Source organism: Thamnophis sirtalis, unplaced genomic scaffold (genome assembly GCF_051295495.1).
Source record: "Thamnophis sirtalis isolate CommonGarterSnake01/CBP01778 unplaced genomic scaffold, rThaSir2_p1.2 scaffold_6, whole genome shotgun sequence".
Classification (NCBI taxonomy): Eukaryota; Metazoa; Chordata; class Lepidosauria; order Squamata; family Natricidae; genus Thamnophis; species Thamnophis sirtalis.
In genome coordinates this window covers 54,635,127-54,654,703 of record NW_028261386.1, presented here as the reverse complement: position 1 = coordinate 54,654,703, position 19,577 = coordinate 54,635,127, and the positions used below count along the sequence as shown (strand labels likewise).

At 34.6% G+C, this 19,577-nt stretch overlaps 1 protein-coding gene across 1 annotated transcript; it reads left to right on the top strand.

The window, feature by feature from the left end:
* The first annotated feature begins 25 nt into the window (after positions 1-25).
* On the top strand, positions 26-17,410 carry SLC4A1AP (solute carrier family 4 member 1 adaptor protein). Its single transcript, XM_014057827.2, has 14 exons — positions 26-613; positions 2,435-2,621; positions 4,760-4,882; positions 6,099-6,159; positions 6,589-6,728; positions 7,924-8,084; positions 8,171-8,240; positions 10,238-10,427; positions 10,910-11,021; positions 11,306-11,504; positions 12,972-13,061; positions 14,045-14,100; positions 16,075-16,144; positions 17,103-17,410. The coding sequence occupies exons 1-14, from the start codon at positions 50-52 to the stop codon at positions 17,150-17,152; spliced, it is 2,073 nt and encodes a 690-aa protein (XP_013913302.2). The 5' UTR covers positions 26-49; the 3' UTR covers positions 17,153-17,410.
* The last annotated feature ends 2,167 nt before the right edge of the window (positions 17,411-19,577 follow it).

The following is a 19,577-nucleotide window of genomic DNA, read 5'->3' as shown; positions in this document are numbered from 1 at the left end:
GGGGAAGCAGTTTCCTGGGGGGACCCGTTAGAGAAGCAGACCTGCTAAGATGGCGGCTCCCACAGAAGAGAGTATTCCGTCGGAGGATTTTAAGAAGCCGAATTTGCCCCCGCCGTTGCCTCTTTCCCTCGCCCGAGGAAAGGCAGCTGAGGGGGAGGCTCCTAAGCGCCCCCGCGGCCCTGAGGTGGGCCCTTGTCCCCCTGTCCTTCCCGACTATCAGGAGCCGCCGTGGGGAGGTTGCCCCTCCGAAGAGGATTCCTCCGGCTACAGCCTGGAGACGGTAAAAGGCGGCACGGTGGTTGACCGCGTTAGCCTAGCCGGTCGGAGCCGGCTCCTGGTAGGCCGCGCGCCGGGCTGCGACCTCTCCTTGGTTCATCCGTGCGTGTCGCGGCATCACGCCGTGCTTCAGTGCCGGCCGCCACGGAGCTCCGCGGAAGGGGAAAAAGAACCCCTGGCGTCGGAGAGTCCCGAACCCGGCCTGTATATCTACGATCTGGACAGCGCCCACGGCACCTTCCTCAACAAAGCGAGGGTCCCTCCCCGCACCTACTGTCGCGTCCGGGTGGGTCATGTCTTGCGTTTCGGAGGCAGCAGCCGCCTCTTCATCTTGCAGGTGAGTTAAGCGCAGCATCCGCAAAACGTCTGGGCAACAGTAGCCCGTATGCAGGTGACTCAAATATTGTTCCTTATTAAAGGGGGGATGTATCCCGTGGAAATGTTGCCCAGGATTTGATAGCTGTCTCTTAAGTTTATCCCTGTAAACTAGTCTTTTTAGTTCTTTTTAGAGACAGTTCAGAAGCAGGTTTCCATGTGTTATGTTGTACATTATTTTTAAATGTCATGGTTTTGGCTTTTGTTTTGTTTTGGTGCCTTCAGGTCAGTATTGACTTTGCAACTCCCTGGACAAGCTCCTGCAGTTTTCTTGGCAAAATATTTTGGTTTGCCAATGCCTGCTTGCTAGGACTGAGAGAGAATGACTGGCCCAAATCACCCAGTTGGCTTTGTACTTAGGGGAGGACAAGAATTCAGAGTCTCCTGCTTTCTAGACTGGTGCCTTCACCGTTATACCAGACTGACTTTTTACAGTATTTGAGACAATAGGAAGAACTATATTTCACAGCAAAATAAGAAATACGAAAGTGTTTGTATGTGTTGTCAGCTGTTGTACATACAGTAGAGTATATTATATACAACACAGTATATAGTACAGTATATTCAGTACATTAGAATAGAATAGAATTCTTTATTGGCCAAATGTGATTGGACCCACATTTGTCAAGAATCATAAGGCACAACACTTAATGATAGTGATAGGGTACAAATAAGCAATCAGGAAACAATATCAATCGTAAGGATACGAACAACAGAGTTACAGTCATGCAGTCATAAGTGGGAGGAAATGGGTGATAGAATGATGAGAAGACTAATAGTAATAGTAATGCAGCCGTAGTGAATAGTTTGACAGTGCTGAGGAAATTATTTGTTTAACAGAGTGATGGCATTCGGGGGGGAAACTGTTCTTGTGTCTAGGTGTCTTGGTATGCAGTGCTGTGCAGCATCGTTTTGAGGGTAGGAGTTGATACAATTTATGTCCAGGATGCGAGGAGTCTGTAAATATTTTCATAGCCCTCTTTTAGACTCGTGCAATGTACAGGTCCTCAATGGAAGGCAGGTTGGTAGTAATTGTTTTTTTTCTGCAGTTCTAATTATCCTTTGAAGTCTGTATCTGTCTTGTTGGATTGCAGAACCAAACCAGACAGTTATAGAGGTGCAGAGGTTACAGTATATTACAATAGATTTTATATTTTGAAGAGTGCCTATTTTCCTTGAAGATTTGTATTGAACATGAGAAAGGGCTAAATAGGTTTTTTTTCATCATTGCATGTTTTTTAAAGAAAATAGAAACATGGAAAACTGATGGCAGAAAAAAACCTAGTGGCCCTTTGAGTTTTTTGTTTTCTTTTTAATTTATTACTTTATTTTCAATTATTTTATATTTCACTTATTTTTTATTTGGGGGGGAGATCTGAGTCTTGTGCTATTATACATAAATATACAGTTTAGACAATACAAAATTGTCATGTGAACAATGTCAAAAAGAAGATAAAAATATGGAAAGATTATATTTTTAATGTTAAAGTAAATATGCTGATTGAATATTTGCATATTACAAAGCTCTTTTGATAGTTTTCATTATTCTCATTTGCAACTTGCATCAGACTTTTTCCAGTATTGCAACCATATTTGTCTTCATTGCCTTAAGAAAATGTCTGGTAGCTTTAGCATGAATGTGATTAGAATAAATAAGATGCTGATTTTTCTGGTGTTATCCTGTCCAGATTTTTTATATAATCACTGAAAAGTAATACACAATTAATTTAATAGGACTTAATTCTTGGCATATAGTTTTTAAGTTTATAACTTTAATCCCCAGGGTCCAGAGGAGGATCAAGAGCCAGAATCAGAACTGACTGTAACACAACTGAAAGAACTGCGTAAGCAGCAAAAGGCCAAGTTAGAAAAAACTATGCTGGGTGATGATTCTGATGAGGAACAAAAGGAAATTGAAATAAAGAAAAGTGAAACTAGTCGGAGTGATCTAAGCTGTTCCTGGGGAATAGGTAAGATTATAATATTTTGTTGCCAGAATCTTCAATGATATGTTTTCATGGAGCTTATTTTGCATTGATTTGCTATGTCAGTTTGCAGATGCAATTTGCTTCTGACTTGAGCCCTATTTGCCACTTCCCTCAGCCATTTTCTACTTAAAGTTTTTTTTTACAAATTCTTCATATGAAATGTTGTGATTGAAATAATATAATATACCCTGTGTTAATCAGTAATGTGCTAAGAGAAAATGTCTATATACATGCATTATATTTAGTTTTAGGGAAATAGATCCAGGTATGTATGAGCAAGTGCAAGTGGATTCAGAGAATCCACAATCCGCTTATTTCACAATATTCTAAATCATCCTCTGAAGCAAAAACTTTTTTTTTAGTTAAAATTATATCTATTTAACATTAAAAAGTATCAAAATCATATCAGATGTAAACTGAGCATAGCCTAGATTATATGCAGCCAACTAAGTAACAAGTTTCTTTATCAAGACTTGTAATGGATTTTACTGGATCAGTTGTAGAAACCATGCAAAAAGAAAATTATCTATTTGAGACAGATATATTTGCTTAGTTACTCATATTTCAGGCTTGATGTATATATAAGCAAGATCATACCATCTTATCTCCCAAATATAAATCATTATTGTAACAAAAATACCCTAAAGAGATGTATTTTTCCTAAAATAGATTTACTTTGATAAATTCATTATGTTCAAATATTTAAAATTTTATTTGACTGAATTTTTTTGAAATGTTTTTCTAAAACTTTACTGTGTCAAATACTTGAGTCATTTATCCTTGAAATAAATTCTCTTCTCTAGAGCCCCATAGTGATGGATCATTCAATTTGTAATGGCAAAATTTTGGGGAATTTAAAACTGATCTAGTGCCTGTCCATTAAATCCAGTATAAGAGTGAAAAGTGTTGTTTTTTTAAACTCATAATAAAAATACTGTTTTTCTATGTTCTTCTGGAGAGGTTTTACAGTATTAAAAAGTGCTGTAGGAGCCCAGGTACTCATAAACAAAGTAACCAGTAATGTGCTAAGAGAAAAAGGTTCTTTATAAACGCCTCATTAATTAACTAAAGGAATAAAAGATGATCTCACTGTGGAGAAATTTCAACAGTGTGATCATTCAAACCCTTGTAATAGAATTAATACTTTTTAATTATGTAAGTGAGTTATATTTTAAGTGAGTGGTGAAATGCATAAATAGCAATAAATAATTTAGATGGCTACAGCAAGAAGAAGAGAAGGCAATCTCTCCAAATTAAAAGAATTAAAGTTGGACAATAAAGTGGCAAATATGGTTCTGTGAATGCTGTTGCTTTCACACATTAAAGCAAAAATCCCTACAGCTGATGACATGTAACAACATGTTCCCAGGCTTATGCAAAGCAGCTGGATGAAAATATTATTTTTCCATAGTTGGGAAAAAACACTGCATAATAAATCAGGTTCTATGTAAAGAATTATTAAGAAAGTGAATCTATAACAAAACTGTCAATATTATAATGCAGTCTCGGCATAATATTGTGCAAAAGTATTACTGATCAACATCTTAAGAAGAAAAGCTTTTAGGATGAAAACTTTTTAGAATGAAAACCTCTTAGATGCTGAAAAGAGCAGCCAGTTAAATTTTCTATGACTAATACGTTACAACATTCAGCCCATGAAAAATATCAAGTAATATGAATTACACATGGTCAAAGAAAAGTTAACCTGGAAAAAGGTTTTCTCCACCTTTCTTTTCCTCGAACACAACATCCCTAAATGAAGCTATATGATGGGAATAAAATTACTACTTTACAACACACATATTTAACATTTGGAATTTGTTTCTGGAGAATATGACTGATATCAACATGGCACTAGATAAATGTATGAAATGAAAGATTGCAGTAGTTACTAATCATGGCTATAATTTCTTCTGTATTGAAAGCAACATGTTTCTAAAAATTTCTGAAGAGCATGAAGAGATCTAGTAGAACATGTCTCATCTTTGATTTCTCATAAATATCTGACTGGGAACCCTGAGAATAGAATGCTAGCCATGCTAGGTTAGGTTAAAGTTTAATGTTCTTATTACATTGTGAGTCATCTCTGATGCCTAATTCTACCTGAATTTATTTTTCAGGGGAAGATGCAGAGGAAGAAGAGGGTGAAGAAAATCCAATTGCTGTTGAGTTCCAAGAGGATCAAGAAGCCTTTTATTTGAAAGATCCCAAAAAGGCATTGCAAGGGTTTTTTGATAGAGAAGGTGTGTCAAATTTGACTCAACTCCATAGCGGGAAAATCCCAGAACTGACTTTGCTTCTGCTTTGTCTAGATGAATCTTTCAATAAAGCTACTCTTGGTCATCCTAAAGAGCCAGAGGTTTTTTGTTGTTGTTGTTGAATGTTACAAATGGGATAGTTGACAAGGTGCTAGCCAAAAATATCCAGTGCATTTGTTTCTTTCTAGTGTTCAAAAGAATGACTTATTTTTGCCATTTTGAGTTTGCCTATTTAATTTGCAGTATATTTAAGTATCATTTTAGGCCATTGAAACACAATAACTACAAAACCAGTATCATATGTTGAATCTCCAGGTTAGTAGAATCATCATGTGATCCAGCCCTATTGCTTAGTGCAAGATCTGCTAAAGCATTTCATACAACTCACTATCCAGCCTCTGTTGGAAGCCTTCCCTCCTCCCACTTGAAGGCAAACAAGGCTTCTGAGTTTTTAATCCCCAAATACAACCAATTTCGTTGTATTTAAGTACAATGACAATAAAGATTATACTTATAAATTGTCTTGTTTTTTAAACTAACCTGACAAATAGATTGTTTCCAGTGTTTAACAATGGAGTTAAACAACAGCTTGGTCACACCTATGTGTTCTTGCTATTATTAACTTCTTTTTAGAAGTAATTATGAAATATATTGCAGTTTTATAATTAGATTGTTGTTAGGACATTTAATAGTAACCAAGTTTGTGGTTTTCAAGAAATGATGCAGCTGATTGACTAACAAGTTGTATGAAGATACACTAACATCTAAGAGCAAGATTGAAACAAGGAACACTTTTTGTGAAAGCACATGGAGCTCCCCAAAGCTGCATTTCTACTTACTAAAAATATATCATTGCTACTTATGGTAGATCATGTTTTGGGTCATTTGCCAAATAATGTCACATCCAGCACTACTTGACACACATATAGTGTTGGATGTAGTAATTGATAAATGAATCCAAATTAAACATAGCAATTAATTTCAGATGAAATTGTATGCAGAGCTAGTGACATCTAACAAGCAGCTAACTATTAAAAGACTTCAAATGATTTGGATCAGTCAATTTGGAAGTTCCAATTTGGTTTAATCCATGTAACTAAATTAACAAGTTTACAACAGTAATAAAATATTGATTAATATAAATATTAAAAAGCTATCCTTTAAAACCAATAATTTGATTCCCCTTTCCCTCTTTATCTAGGTGAAGAATTGGAATATGAATTTGATTCTCACGGAACAGGCACCTGGCTTTGTAGGGTGAAGTATGTATGTATGTTATGCAACAATTTTGTGTATATTCATTCAATTAGACAGGCTGCAAAATATTTTATGTCACTTATTTCCAGATATGGATTGATATCTAAAATGGATTTATTTATACCTTTTGCAGGTATGGGGGTTAATCATTTATTTTGTTTGTCTGTTTGTTTTCTGGCTGGTGTTGGTTAGTTGTTGGGAGGCATTGTCTTTTTTTCTTCCTCATTTACCTATTACATCTATGACATTGTGATTTTTACTATTATACCTGGAATGGAAAACTAATTTGAAATAACTAAATACCTTGCCTTTAAAATAACAGGAAAACACTTTGCTTAAGCCAATTTTAAAATGTTTGATTTAAAAAAACAAATCAGAGGAATTGACTGAACTGTTGATTTTGCTTTATAATTTCACCCCATTAATTTGGATAGGCTGCCTATAGATGATGCCTCAGGGAAACAGCTCGTAGCAGAAGCTATTCATTCAGGGAAGAAAAAAGAAGCAATGATCCAGTGTGCATTGGAAGCCTGCAGAATATTGGATGCTAGGGGTGTGTTGCGACAAGAGGCAGGTAAGTTATGTGGCCAGATTTTTTTCTCAGCAGAAATCTTAATGAAGCAATATTGTTATCAAGAACTTTTGTAAATGTATGCCTATTTTACTTGTGCTTTGGCTAAATGTAGTTTAATGTGGAGTCCTTGGTGTTCTTTGAGCTTTATTGTTTTCTTGCAGACATAAAATCATCAGTCTGAATGTAGTTACTCTTTAAAAGGTTTTTTTACCTCACCATTTGATAAGGAGCTCTAAACAAGGGTTGATCGAAAAATAAGCCTTCTGCATAAATAACTGCAGTTTAAATATGTATATTGTAATAAAGGAAAATAATCCTTAAATATTACCTGTAAATATTTTACTTCTTCATATATTAACCACATTTGCCGGCAAAGGACAAGCTTCTTAAAGCTTTGTTTCTTCAGCCAGGTCCTGACAGGTGTTTTCCTCTTGGTGACTCATATTATTAACACAATCTTAGCCCTAAACATATGTTCTGTAGTGAATTTCAGTTGGAAGGATTCCTTCTGCAGCCAGAAAGTAATCAATGCATAGTGGCAAGTACTGACTGCAAGCTTCCATTTCACAAACAATAGCAATACAGCCTTTTCTCATACCAACTTACAGCCCACTGAAGTGGGAGAACAGATTGCAAACAACATGTTGGAACGTTGTTTCCCAAACTGAGGTGTAGGTCCCTTGATAATTTATAGACAGAGTTCAGGGAAGGTGTGAAAAACTTTTTAGTTGTACAATGTTACAATCTTCCTAACTCCAAAGTTTTATTGTATTGTTTTCATAGTTCATTTCTATACATTTTGCTTGGATATTTAGGGGAGGTATGTACATTAAGTTTACACTAAAAGGTGTGATGACAAAAAGTTCAGGAATCACTATGTTAGAGCTTCAAGTATATCTGTTCTGCCATCTTTTGGCATGTTACAACATTACAGTCGTTCAATCATAATATACTGCTTATATTTATTATTTTCATCACAAATATGTGATCTTATATGAGACACGTTTTTAAAAAAATGTGTGAAATCATATTTGTGGATTATTGGCCTCCCTTTGCTTGTATTTTATTTCTTTTGTCAGTATTTTATTTGCAAATTTATCTGTGGGTTATTTGTAAACAATCCAGAGTCATGCAGGTGAGATAGGCAATATAGAAATTTTATAAGTAAATAAAAATATAAACACTTTTCCCTTAGTGTCCCGGAAAAGAAAAGCAAAGAATTGGGAAGAAGAAGACTTCTACGATAGTGATGATGACATATTCCTTGATCGGACAGGAGTTATTGAACAGAAACGACTCAACAGAATGAAGAAAGCTGGAAAGATAGATGAAAAGCCAGAAACATATGATTCATTGGTAAGAGCAAATTAAGTTTTGAAAAGAAAGATAAAACAAATCAGTACTGACGTCTGACTTACCATGGGTATCTTATCTATTTATAGGTTGCAAAACTACATGCAGGTGAAAGAGAGCTCTCTGAGATAGCAGAGAAGCTAAAATCTTCAAGGACAAGTAAGGCTATAAGTTTCCATTAAAATTGGGAAAATCTCATAGGAACATATCATTGTATATATGATTGCAGGCTGTCTTACACAAATGGATCATTAAAAGTATTACTTTTACATTGTAAGCTGCCCTGAGTCAGTTTGAAACGAGATGGGCAACAAATAACTTTCTAAATAAATAAAAATAAAATTGTTTTGAAATCATTCCTTCAATAATATATTTATGCATCAGGCAGGGTCAAATTGTAGAATATGATTAATTAACATACAAACATTGAAATATTTTTTTATTGCCACCAGCTTTTAATAGTATAAGTTTATTTTCGTGGACTTAACTGACTCAGCAGTGACCAGAGAAAAAGATAATTAACCAGATAAAAAAGATGATTGATTTCATAATGTCATTTTTTTTATCTCTGGGACTTTTCTAAAGGCTCACAAGATAAAGGGAGACATGTTGCATGTGTCAAGTGTTTTGACAAAGCATGCTTCATGGATCTCACATGGTGAGATTGTTTCATTAATGAAGATAAATAGAGCTAGATTGTAGAGAATAAGGAAGCTGATCATTATCTAGGATCCATCATCTAAGCAAAAAGGCTGAGGCACTTTTTAAGGTTAAAATATCAGATAACTTTGTGACTCAGGCTGACACCTTTTTAATTGACTGAAATATGTATAAGAAGGAAGAGGAAATACAACGCATACTCGCCCTGCCATGCAGTCTTCAAAGGCAACCCCAGAATAGTCCAGTCAATAGGGGTAACTATAGCATAAGTAATTATAAAAGGATCCTCTGATCCAGAAGAGGTACAGTTGTAGCATAAAATAAATTTGTGTAAAGGCTGCCTTAGCCATAGCTGCCATCTATTCTTTCAACAGCAACTGGAGTTTAAGACAGTTCACAAATTTCCCATTGCTTCTGTCTGAATTAGCACAAATTAGCAAAACTAATGATGATAGATTTCCCTGACTAAATCTACATTCTTTCACTGCTACTTGGATTGACCTGAAGGCTGTTTGTCCTCATCCAGACTTCCACAGCCTGTAGATAGTATGAGCATTGAATATTTGGAATAATCTTGTTTTCAAAGGAAATTACAATCTCTGAATCAGGGCAAATATTCTCTTACTTTCTGAGAGGAAGGTTCTCTTACTGGTGTGCGAATTCTTAGATTTTTGTAACAGTTTTCTAAAAATTTAAGTAGAATAGTATATAGGGGACAATATCAACATTATTGAAGGTAACATTGTTTGCTTTTATATATAACTATGTATTCATATTTTACAGATTCAAGTTATATTTTAAAATCCATACTGGGTTTCCCTGAAAATAAGACAGGGTCTTATTTTCTTTTGATTCCCCAAAATAAGCATTTGGCCTTATTTTCGGGGAGATCTTATTATTTTTGAGTTGCAGGAGGCAGCAAGTGTGATCACTTCATGGCTGCTACTGTGTTGCAATATTTTGGGGAGGGCTTATTTTCGGAGGAGGGCTTATTTTCAGGGAAACAGGGTATTAGAAATAGAATTACAGTATATTTCTTTTGAAAGAAGATACAATAATATGACAGTGAGATTGAGAAATCAGTTCCTGGGAATCAAATATGTCTTGTTTTTATGTGAATTAAAATGGAGATATATCTAGCCATTATCTTAGCAAGTACAAACTAAGATGCTTACTTGCATTAGATTTAAAGTTTAACATGAAACTGTGACTTTACAAAGCATAAAACATTTGCTTTTACACAGGACAGGTTGGTTTTAGAATTTCCTTTGTTTAAAAAATAGTAATTTCATTAAATTAATCAATATTGTTTTAATCTTTAAATGGGAAGGAGAAGGGAGAATATTGCCACTAAAACTGTTATAAGAATAATTGGATACCAAAATACATTGAAACACTGTATGCTTTTTGCAGATATTCTCTGTATTATTTATGTATTTACAACTATATTTGAATCTGTATTTCACGTACGTGTTTTAATATATAATTTCCCATAGCACAGTCCCATTCAGCAACTCAGGATTCACTGGATGAATTCATGACAGAAATCAAGTCAGGGTGTTCCGTAGACAGTGTGACACGTAAAAAACTTCATTTGAGAACCTTTGAACTGAGGAAGGAACAGCAGCGATTGAAAGGATTAATTAAGATAGTTACCCCTGCATCCATGCCACAACTGAAGTCCCAGTGAGTTTGATTGCACAGCACTAATCACTTTGACTTATCCTTTTATTTTAAATAAATATATAAATCTTTGATATGGCCCAAGGGCTAATCAATAAAATAAAATAAAGTGAAATATATAATATACTGTACTTTAACTATTAAGTGCAATTGTAATGGAATACAGGTTATATTCGAACTTAAAATATTCTGACTTCAATTTAAATTATGGTTTGAATTAATTGTAGAATGTGTGGGCACCACTGTAATGTATAATAACCTCTGAGCAATTGCAAGAGACACAAGTTCATGCTTGAGATAAGAAATGCACTGTTGTGTGAACTGGCCTTGATTGGCTGCATCGGGTTCCCATCAGTCATATAAATCTGTACTGCATGAAACCAGCCCAAGTAGAGTTGCGTAGGACTCTGTTTGTAGGTTATCTGTATGAGTAAACTTTGTTCTTCAATATCTGTTGTTAATTTTTTTGATATATTTCATTTTAGGTTTCAGAATCAAGAACTGGAATCTCAAAATAAGCCCAAAAAGCTAACATTACCCCTATTTGGTGCCATGAAAGGCGGAAGCAAATTCAGACTAAAAACAGGGACTGTAGGGGTAAGTAAGTAAGTGAGAAGAATAAAAGGCAGTGGGTTTTAATTTTACATTGTAGAACTTTTCCAAGTATACAGTATTAGGAAAAGCTGCCATAGGATTTCAGAATTTGTATCTCACATGTTTATCATAGGAACTATATATTTTCTGAAATAAACATTAGATCATTAACTTCTTATTCCTAGACATATGTATAAGATCAGCTTTTAAAGTACCTTTTCCAATTTTCCTTATTTTTCAATGTCAGTGAAAAACAATCTTTACTGTAATTTCTGTTTACAATATAGAAGCTGCCCATGAAACGTCCAGATATACCGGTAAACCTGTTAAAGATGAAAGATGAGAGGCCAGAAGAAGAGGAAGAAGAAGAGGAAGAGGAGGAAGATGATGTGAACAGCAGTGTAAATCAAAGCTCACAGAACACAAAGATGGAAATGGTTGAAGAAGGGAATCCCCTCTCCAGTTCTTATTCACCCAGCAACCAAAGTATGGAATTCCTAAATGATGATTAATTGTACTGGTTTTTTTTTTAAATTCATTCAACTTGCACATATTTTAATTAGTTGGAACTTAATAAAGTGAATGTGAAGATTTAGTCATTTTACTAGCAATTGTATTTACTTAACACAGTAAATGTTCAGTTTAATGTACTAATAGAGTAGAAAGGATGTCCAGGCAAATGGGAGGAGAGGTTGAGCACCAAAACACATGAGGTCCATCTGCTTCTCTCTTCTGTGGAAACAGTCGGAGGGAGGCATAAAGACAAAGTTAGTGACACCCATTGCACAGGTGGCAGCACTGAAACTATTGTTGAGAGCGACTACATTGTGAAGTGAGTGCAGCCTGCCTGGCCCCATTGAGGCAATAGGGGCACATCTCACCGGGCTGCTATCTTCCTTATGCATTAGCCAACATTTCCATTATCTAAGCCCCTTTTCAGCAAAGTCCGGAATCCTTATTGACCACTACAATGCAGTGGGCTATGTGAAATGTGCATAATTTTCATATTGCCCAGAATATTTTTAAATTTTTAATTTTAAACTTTATATTCTGTATCATCAACCCAATGTGGTTACAAAATAGCATGATTATAAATGTAATACAAAAGCATTACCCAATAGTGGTATAGGGGGAAATCTTAAAACAGTCAGTAGTAAAAACAACTAATATAAAAAATCAAGAAAAGGCCTGCAAAATTAGAAGTTCAACCTATCACCAAAAAGGTTGTAACACTGGTCTTAGGCAAGCTTTCTGTTATAAGGCAATTAAAAAGAAACCATCCTTGCTCTTGAGGAAGTTTAATGATTAATTTTCTCATACAGAACCAGGAACAATGTCTGTTCCAATTAATAACCAGGCAGATTGGTATAAGAAGACTATTGTATCTACATTATTTGAGGCCACACAATTTTTGGAGCCTGAAAGGAAAGAACTGATATTATGAGTTGGTCTCAGTTGCAAAGTATCTTTTTCAAAACTAGCACAGCTTTGACCAGACAGTCTAGGATGCAGCGTCTGCAACAGCCTGAGTTATGCATTAGCTTTTTTATGCACTTTGTTTGGCAGTATTCAGAGAGAGGGGATATCAGAAGAAGCAACATGGTGGTTACTTCATCATAATCAAAACATGCAGTACATATATTGTGCACACATACACAATAAGGCAATGTTCATTCTTATTTGATATTCCCATTTTTTTTTAAAAAAAAAATCATATTTTATCTTTATACAATCTGATTTCTTTTTCATATTTTAAGGCTTCCTGTTTTTATTTGTCTGGATATTAATGAATTGCTCTTATCTCTTGCTTTATTTTGCAATATCATTGCTGTGTGTAATGGAAAAACTGCTCTAGTTTGATAAAACTCTATTTTTAAAGAATGAAAAAGTGTAGAAGTTACTATTTCTATTCCTAATTAATTAAATTTCTGGGGTCCATTTCTGTTTTTATAGGACTTAAGTCTCAGTCTGAGTCTTCAAGCAAGCATACAAGCTCATTAGCTCATAATTCCCCAGTGAATGAATTGCAGGTAAAACTAGAAGGTAAGCTGTTTTATCCAGCTCTTTGTTTCTGAATAATCTGTGGGTTATGAATGCTAGGACAAAATGACAATTTCTTTAATACTGAAACAGATTATATTTCACTACCTGTGACGAAAATAGTTCTTGGCTCTTAGGAAGACCACTTTTTTTCTAGTTCAAAATGAAGAAAAGTGTTTTAAACAATATTTTGCATTCAATATTGCACTGCAAAATTTAGAATGAAAATAAAGTGGATAGCTTCCAGCCACTGGGCCCGGGCTGAACTTTCAACCTCTCCAGATCTCTGATGCATATCAATCTCAGCCACTCGAACCTGTCACCTGAGGGGCTGTGAGAAAAATTCAGGAGCCTCAAACCAGTCATGCTGAGCCTTGCTGAAACTTTTTTATTCCCCCTGCAAATCCAGAGAGATCTTGGACTTTGAATGCTCAGCTTATCTCTATAAAAGCTCAGTTCTTGTAAAAGAATTAATTTAGAAACTCGAGACTTTTCAGAAGAATGAAGAGAAAAAACAATCGTAAATGGTGCTTTAGTGTTGGATTATTTCCAGTAGGAGTGGAATACACAAACAGGTGAAGAACTACTTTTATCTTTTTTTTTTTTTTTAAGTAGATTGATGGAACGTAACAGAAAAATAATTATCAGTGATAATTCAATTTTTAAAAATACTTGTATAACAGTAATTGAAACAAAATAAATTTAAGAAAGAAGAAACTAAGGAAAATATATTTCAGACAAAATATTAGAAATTAGAAATGTTAATAATACTTCACCTTAGATATATTACAAAGGAAGTATGACAGTCCTACTGATATAAACATTTCTGAGATATCTGCACTGTTTTGTCAGATGAGACACAGTGCTTTATTTTCACAACTCCCTATGTGTTGTTCTTAAAGAAAGGATTTGTTTATTTTGAAACTAACCAAAGAATTAAGAACTGCTATCATAAACTTCATTTTTCCAACTGTTTACTTTACTAGCATCTGAGATGCCAGCAGAAAAACCAAAGAATCAGAAAGATAGCAGTAAACCTAAGGTGAGTTGGAAGGACAAAACTTTTTGTTTGTTTGTTACATAGATTTATATAGTGGTCTATCTTGAATAAATTACCATGGACAACTTACAGCATTAAAAAAAATACAAAATATAAAAATCACAGTAGTTGAAAATCACAAAAAACAACAGCAATCAACGTAACCAGAAGGCTCCCAGCATTTTGAATTGGAACTGGAAGCACAATGGTAGCCAGTGCAAATCACGGAGCAGTGGTATTCCATGTACCACAAAATAGACACCACTAACCACTACTCATTCTACATCAGCTGCAGCTGCTGAAAGCTCTTCAAATGGAGGTTCTTGTAGAACACATGGTAGTAGCCCAGTCTAGAAGTCACTAGGTATAACTTCAATCCAGTGCACAACCAGTGCATAATCCAAGGCTGGGTAAAAGCTCTCATAAACTCTCAGTTGTCACTGCTCCTTGAGCAAGATCTGTGAGTCCCAGATCGCACACTAGTTTGGTCTGAGGCAGTGCAATCCAGATAATCATGATTATAGTTATGGATATCAGATGCTGAATACTCTTTCCATGTTTGGGGGAAGAGATTTTGAATGGAAGGGAGAGACTCCCTTATGAATTAGAAGAATTGCTTGTTAAGGGAACTAGAGCACAATTGTCTCTTTGTCTCAGCCTGATCCTATTGCATATTGCTTTTGGAGGGACAACTTTTATATTTATCAGAAGGAGATACTTCTTGATATTTTGGGAATAGTAGCTATCCTCTCAAACATTACAACAGTTTACATTAAAGGATTATAATTCAAATACTTGGTTTCCATTAAACCAGCAATGATTAAAATATCTAATCATTCTTGGTAGTGCAGTAGAGCTAACGATGAGAAATTATGTGCAGCTGTTTTACCACCTGCTGTCAATCTTGCTCTACCAATCTGCCATAGTACTTAACTGAATGTTAGCCGGTACTGCATAAGTCAGGAGATACTGCACTTTTTTTCTCCTTCACAAAGCAAAAATAGACTTAAAAATAAAACTATTCTCTAGCATAGCATCAGATATAACAATGCAATGTTTGGGGGCCTGTCTGCAAATTACCTTATTTAAAATGTCTTGAGAAAATTTTTGTATTCTTTTCCTGGAATCTTCCAGTAGAAACAATTATTTAAACAATTGTTAGCATTTTCCTCAATTTAAGTCCAACTAAAAAAAAACCCCTATATGTTGTTTAGTTCTTTCTTCATTTGGTACAAAAATCCATCTCATACAGTATAAAGCAAGCCTCAGAGTACAGTCTGACAAAACAGTACTTTGCCCACAAATCATAATTGGAAATGAATTCTAGGTATGTGATGGTTGGCCAGATATATGACTTTGATACTCCAGTTTACATTTTTGCTTTGGGCTCACTCATTCTCAATCTCAGCATTTAAAATATGTAGACTTCAACTCTCACAGCTGGCTAGGGAATTCTGGGAGTTGAAGTCCAACCTCTTAAAATTTTTGAGGTTGAGAAACACTGCTGTAGATAACAGAAAATATAAAAGTTGTGTTCTATTGTTCTCCCCCCACCCCATCCAACTGTTTGCACAGCCTGCCAGCAACATTCCACTACCTCTGTTTTATTTTGCCACTGCCAAATATTTAAGACTTGAATACATCTCTATACACAGGACAGAGTGCTTTGAGGTGGCTTTGTTTTTGTTTATTTTAAATCTTGGGATCAACTGCTTTGCAAAGAGATGGGAATCATTATACGTTGGTGTGTTATTCTGTAACAAGAATTTAAATTATGCAAAACTAATAATTAGCAAAATTTAACATTTGACAGATTTGTTCTATTGATTTGTTTAATAAGTGCTAAATTTAAATTTTGCCTCCCATTCATTTTTTAAAATGTATTTATGTGATTCTGGACTAGCGTGCCCACAATGCAAAGAAAGTTGAACATACTGGAATACGTTTACAAAAAGCAAATTACTTTCTGTCCTACAGATTCAACAGTCATTATCCTCAAACTATCCAGAAGATGATCCAGATTACTGTGTATGGGTACCACCTGAAGGTAAAGGACAGAGTAATTGTGGAACATGAGTTGCTGACAAAATATAGTTTATATATGAACAAAGAAAACTTAGGGACAGGTGTTCTAGTCCCATTTTAATGGCTAACCTTGTGCCAATCAGGCAATGGCAAACCAATTCTGAAATCTTGGCAAGAAAACTGTAGACTCAAAGACACACATATATACATTATAAAAAAAACCTAACTTATTTGAAGTACAGAGTAAACAAGATACAATCAGAATGGTGCTGGGGGTGGGGATATGCTATAGATTCCTATTTGTCCTTCAAAATGGAGTTATATAAATGCTAAGCAAGTACAGACAAAATCAGTGTTCCATCTCTAAATATAATAGCCAGAAGTGGATTTTGGTAGAGAATCGAAACTGCTTCCCTCTATGTGAAGTTTTTGCAGGAATGATGCTGTTCAGATTCGAAAGTATCTTTGACAGTATTAATTATCTTCCCAATGTGCTTCTGGTTCTAGCTGTATTGAAAGCTAGAGTTGAAATAATGGCAACAGCCTTGCCTATCTTTGTAGGAGATAGAATAGTCCTTTAGTGGGCAACATCCAAAATTTCTGAGTAATTTGTTTTTTCAGTAATAAAATCACACAGTGTTGTAAGAAGTATACATACATACACATATTTATTAGGTTTCCTAGCTCCATTTCTCAAATGGCAAATAGCCTGCAAATTCTGCATATACCTTTTGTGTTTCTAACCTATCAATTTCTAATCAACGAATTTGCTAATATGTTTAAAACATTTTATCCTACTCATTAAGAAAATATTTACAGGATTTAAAGTTAAAACTATATAAAAATTTAAAAAAATTGAACACATTTAAAAAAACCATTGAGGTAAAATCATTGAAACAACAGTAATGCAAATTATTTTAAAAGCATTATAGCAAAAAAAATATGTTAAATGTTAAAATATTATTTTCTCTGTTGAGCAGGTCAAAGTGGTGACGGCAGAACTCATCTGAATGCTAAATACGGCTACTAAATTACGCTGAAAAGTAAAGACGTATGGCACAGCAACTGATAACTGGTACAATATGCCATTGAAATGACAAGCAACAATTTTTGTTCATTTTCTTTAAACACTGTTTAATGATTCCTGATCCTTATTTAAGGATGTTTTTCCCCTAGAAGTGAATGTGTGTATAATGTGCATCATAATGTATATATAGTGGTGATAATTAAGAATTTACAGGTAACATAGATATAGCAATGTTGGTTTTATAAAAACTTTTTTAAAATACTTGTTTTTATTTCTTTAACATTATTTCTTGATGTAAAAGGGGTAAAGGAATTAGTTTTAGATTTTTGTTTAGTCAATATGTGTGCTAAGGGCTACTTCAATACTTTAAGGCTTGGGTTGATTACCAAAATGTTTTCTGCCTGTCCATGTACAAGTATATATTTCCACAAAATATAATTGCCGATGGCCCTCTCCAGGTGGAGCTGCTGAAACTTAAGCTAATTTTTATCCTTCCTTTCTGTTGCAGTCTTTTCTGTGAAGGTTCTTTGTTGTTGTTTTTCCCTCTACAAGGTGAAATACTAACACATTCATATCTTGGTCAGTTGTAAATTAGTATTAATGTGGGTGGGAAAGTGTGTTAATCTTTGGCAGTTCCTGAAATAATGTTAAATATCTAACACTGGATAGTTGAGAGAGTCATGGCTAAGATATGGAAGTACTATGAATTAGTACTGAATAGTATATCTGAAACTTTTTGGATAAGCCAGGAAAAAGGCAATTATCTTTGGTCTAGACCAGGTTTTACTTCACAATTTCTACACTTAGGTTGCATCATATTCCATATGAGAAAAGAATAGAAATTGCATTTAAAAGGGAAAAAAACAATCCAGAGGCATACAGTAGTCTTATCTACTATGTAAACATTAATTATGAGAATGGAACCAATTCAGGAGAGGAGAGGGGGAAGCATTGGAAAATGTTTACTAGTTTCAACTTTCTTTTGATGGTAAAATAAAGCCTGTAGTTTTGAAGCTCTACTTTAATGGATTTACTGGCAAGTAGGAATATGACAATTGCCTAATTCATAGACTGAAAGGAGTTCTGAGTTCATAAGTATGGGCCTGAGACAGACTTTATGAAGTACGGTAAACCTCCATATTTTGGGTTCTTTATCTAAGGCATAAGAATCTACTTCCATTTTGGTCCAGATATCTTCGGATATCTGTAATATTCACATACTAATAACCATTTCTCTTATAACTGAAAGATTTTAAGAGATATTTATTTTACATTTAGGCAAAAACCCAGTTTTTTGAAATATATAGCCCAGACTGAGGTTTATTTCTAAGATCTCCAGTGTTTCTAAGGTCTTCATATTGGAATCAGAGTCCCAATAATTTTAATTTTTTTAAAAATGGAAATAAGCATGCAACAAAATAAAGTACAGATAAAGTAATATTATTTGAGAAATGCTTCATTCCTCTCAAATTACCAGAAAAGAAATGTGGCTAGTGGTAGCTCATGCTTTGAGGAGCTCTGCCCATTTCCTACAAAGTGAAACTTCGGATATAGGAAATATCTTGGAGGAAATAAAACAAGCAGCTATTTCAAAAGTGTGTCTTCATCTGAAAGCAAAATAAATAAAAGTTTTCCCTCTACTAAGTGGGAAGTTTAGGACCATTTTTGTCCACTATAGTAGCAGTTTGAAAATAAATAAGCCTCATGAAATCTGGCATTTATTAGGGCTCCTGAAATTTCAAATGTCCAAAATAGTTTGTGATCCCTGGTTTATCAAATATTTTGCCTTGTTTGGAGATAAGCTACCATCTTCAGCAACAGCTTTTCATTCCTCTAAGTCATCTATTTTGGGTTCATTAATTTGTATGAGCAAGGATTACTAATTCCAGAACAGAAATAGTATATTATATAATTATAGGATTTTTTAAGCCATTGCTGTAATTTAAATTTCTCCAACAGTTAATTTTACTTCTGCCTCATGTTTGTGACTACTTTTGGGGGGGGAGGGTTATTAAGCTGTGAGTACTCTCAAAATTGGCTTTAAAAAAAAACTATCCGCCATACTACGTCTAAGCTGCAAAATATGGCATTTATGCTGCCATAGGTGGCAGCAAAATGACTTAGAGATACTGAAGTCCATCTGTTGCCATCTAGTGACCATCTAGATTTTTACAACCTAAAAACATGCCAAATATATCCTTCCAGAATTGTTCCTATATATTAAATACAAATGATAGGAAATCCTTTTTTTTTAATCCAAGTGAGCACTCTATTCTTCCCCTCTGTTTTTTTCTCATGCCAAAGGCACAGAAAGATTTATTAAGGCCTGCACATGGGTGGAAGCTGTGAGGTTATTCTAGATAATTCTGTCTCCTGTTCTTTGTTCCACATTACAGAAAACTACTCTATGTTCTCCTTTAGTCTTGTG

Bases quoted from the DNA above. Each gene is read 5' to 3' on its own strand.
- SLC4A1AP (XM_014057827.2), top strand. From the start codon at position 50: ATGGCGGCTCCCACAGAAGAGAGTATTCCGTCGGAGGATTTTAAGAAG. The intron at 6,160-6,588 runs GTATGTATGTAT...TAATTTGGATAG, and splicing joins ACCTGGCTTTGTAGGGTGAA to GCTGCCTATAGATGATGCCT. The intron at 16,145-17,102 runs GTAAAGGACAGA...TCTGTTGAGCAG, and splicing joins TGTATGGGTACCACCTGAAG to GTCAAAGTGGTGACGGCAGA.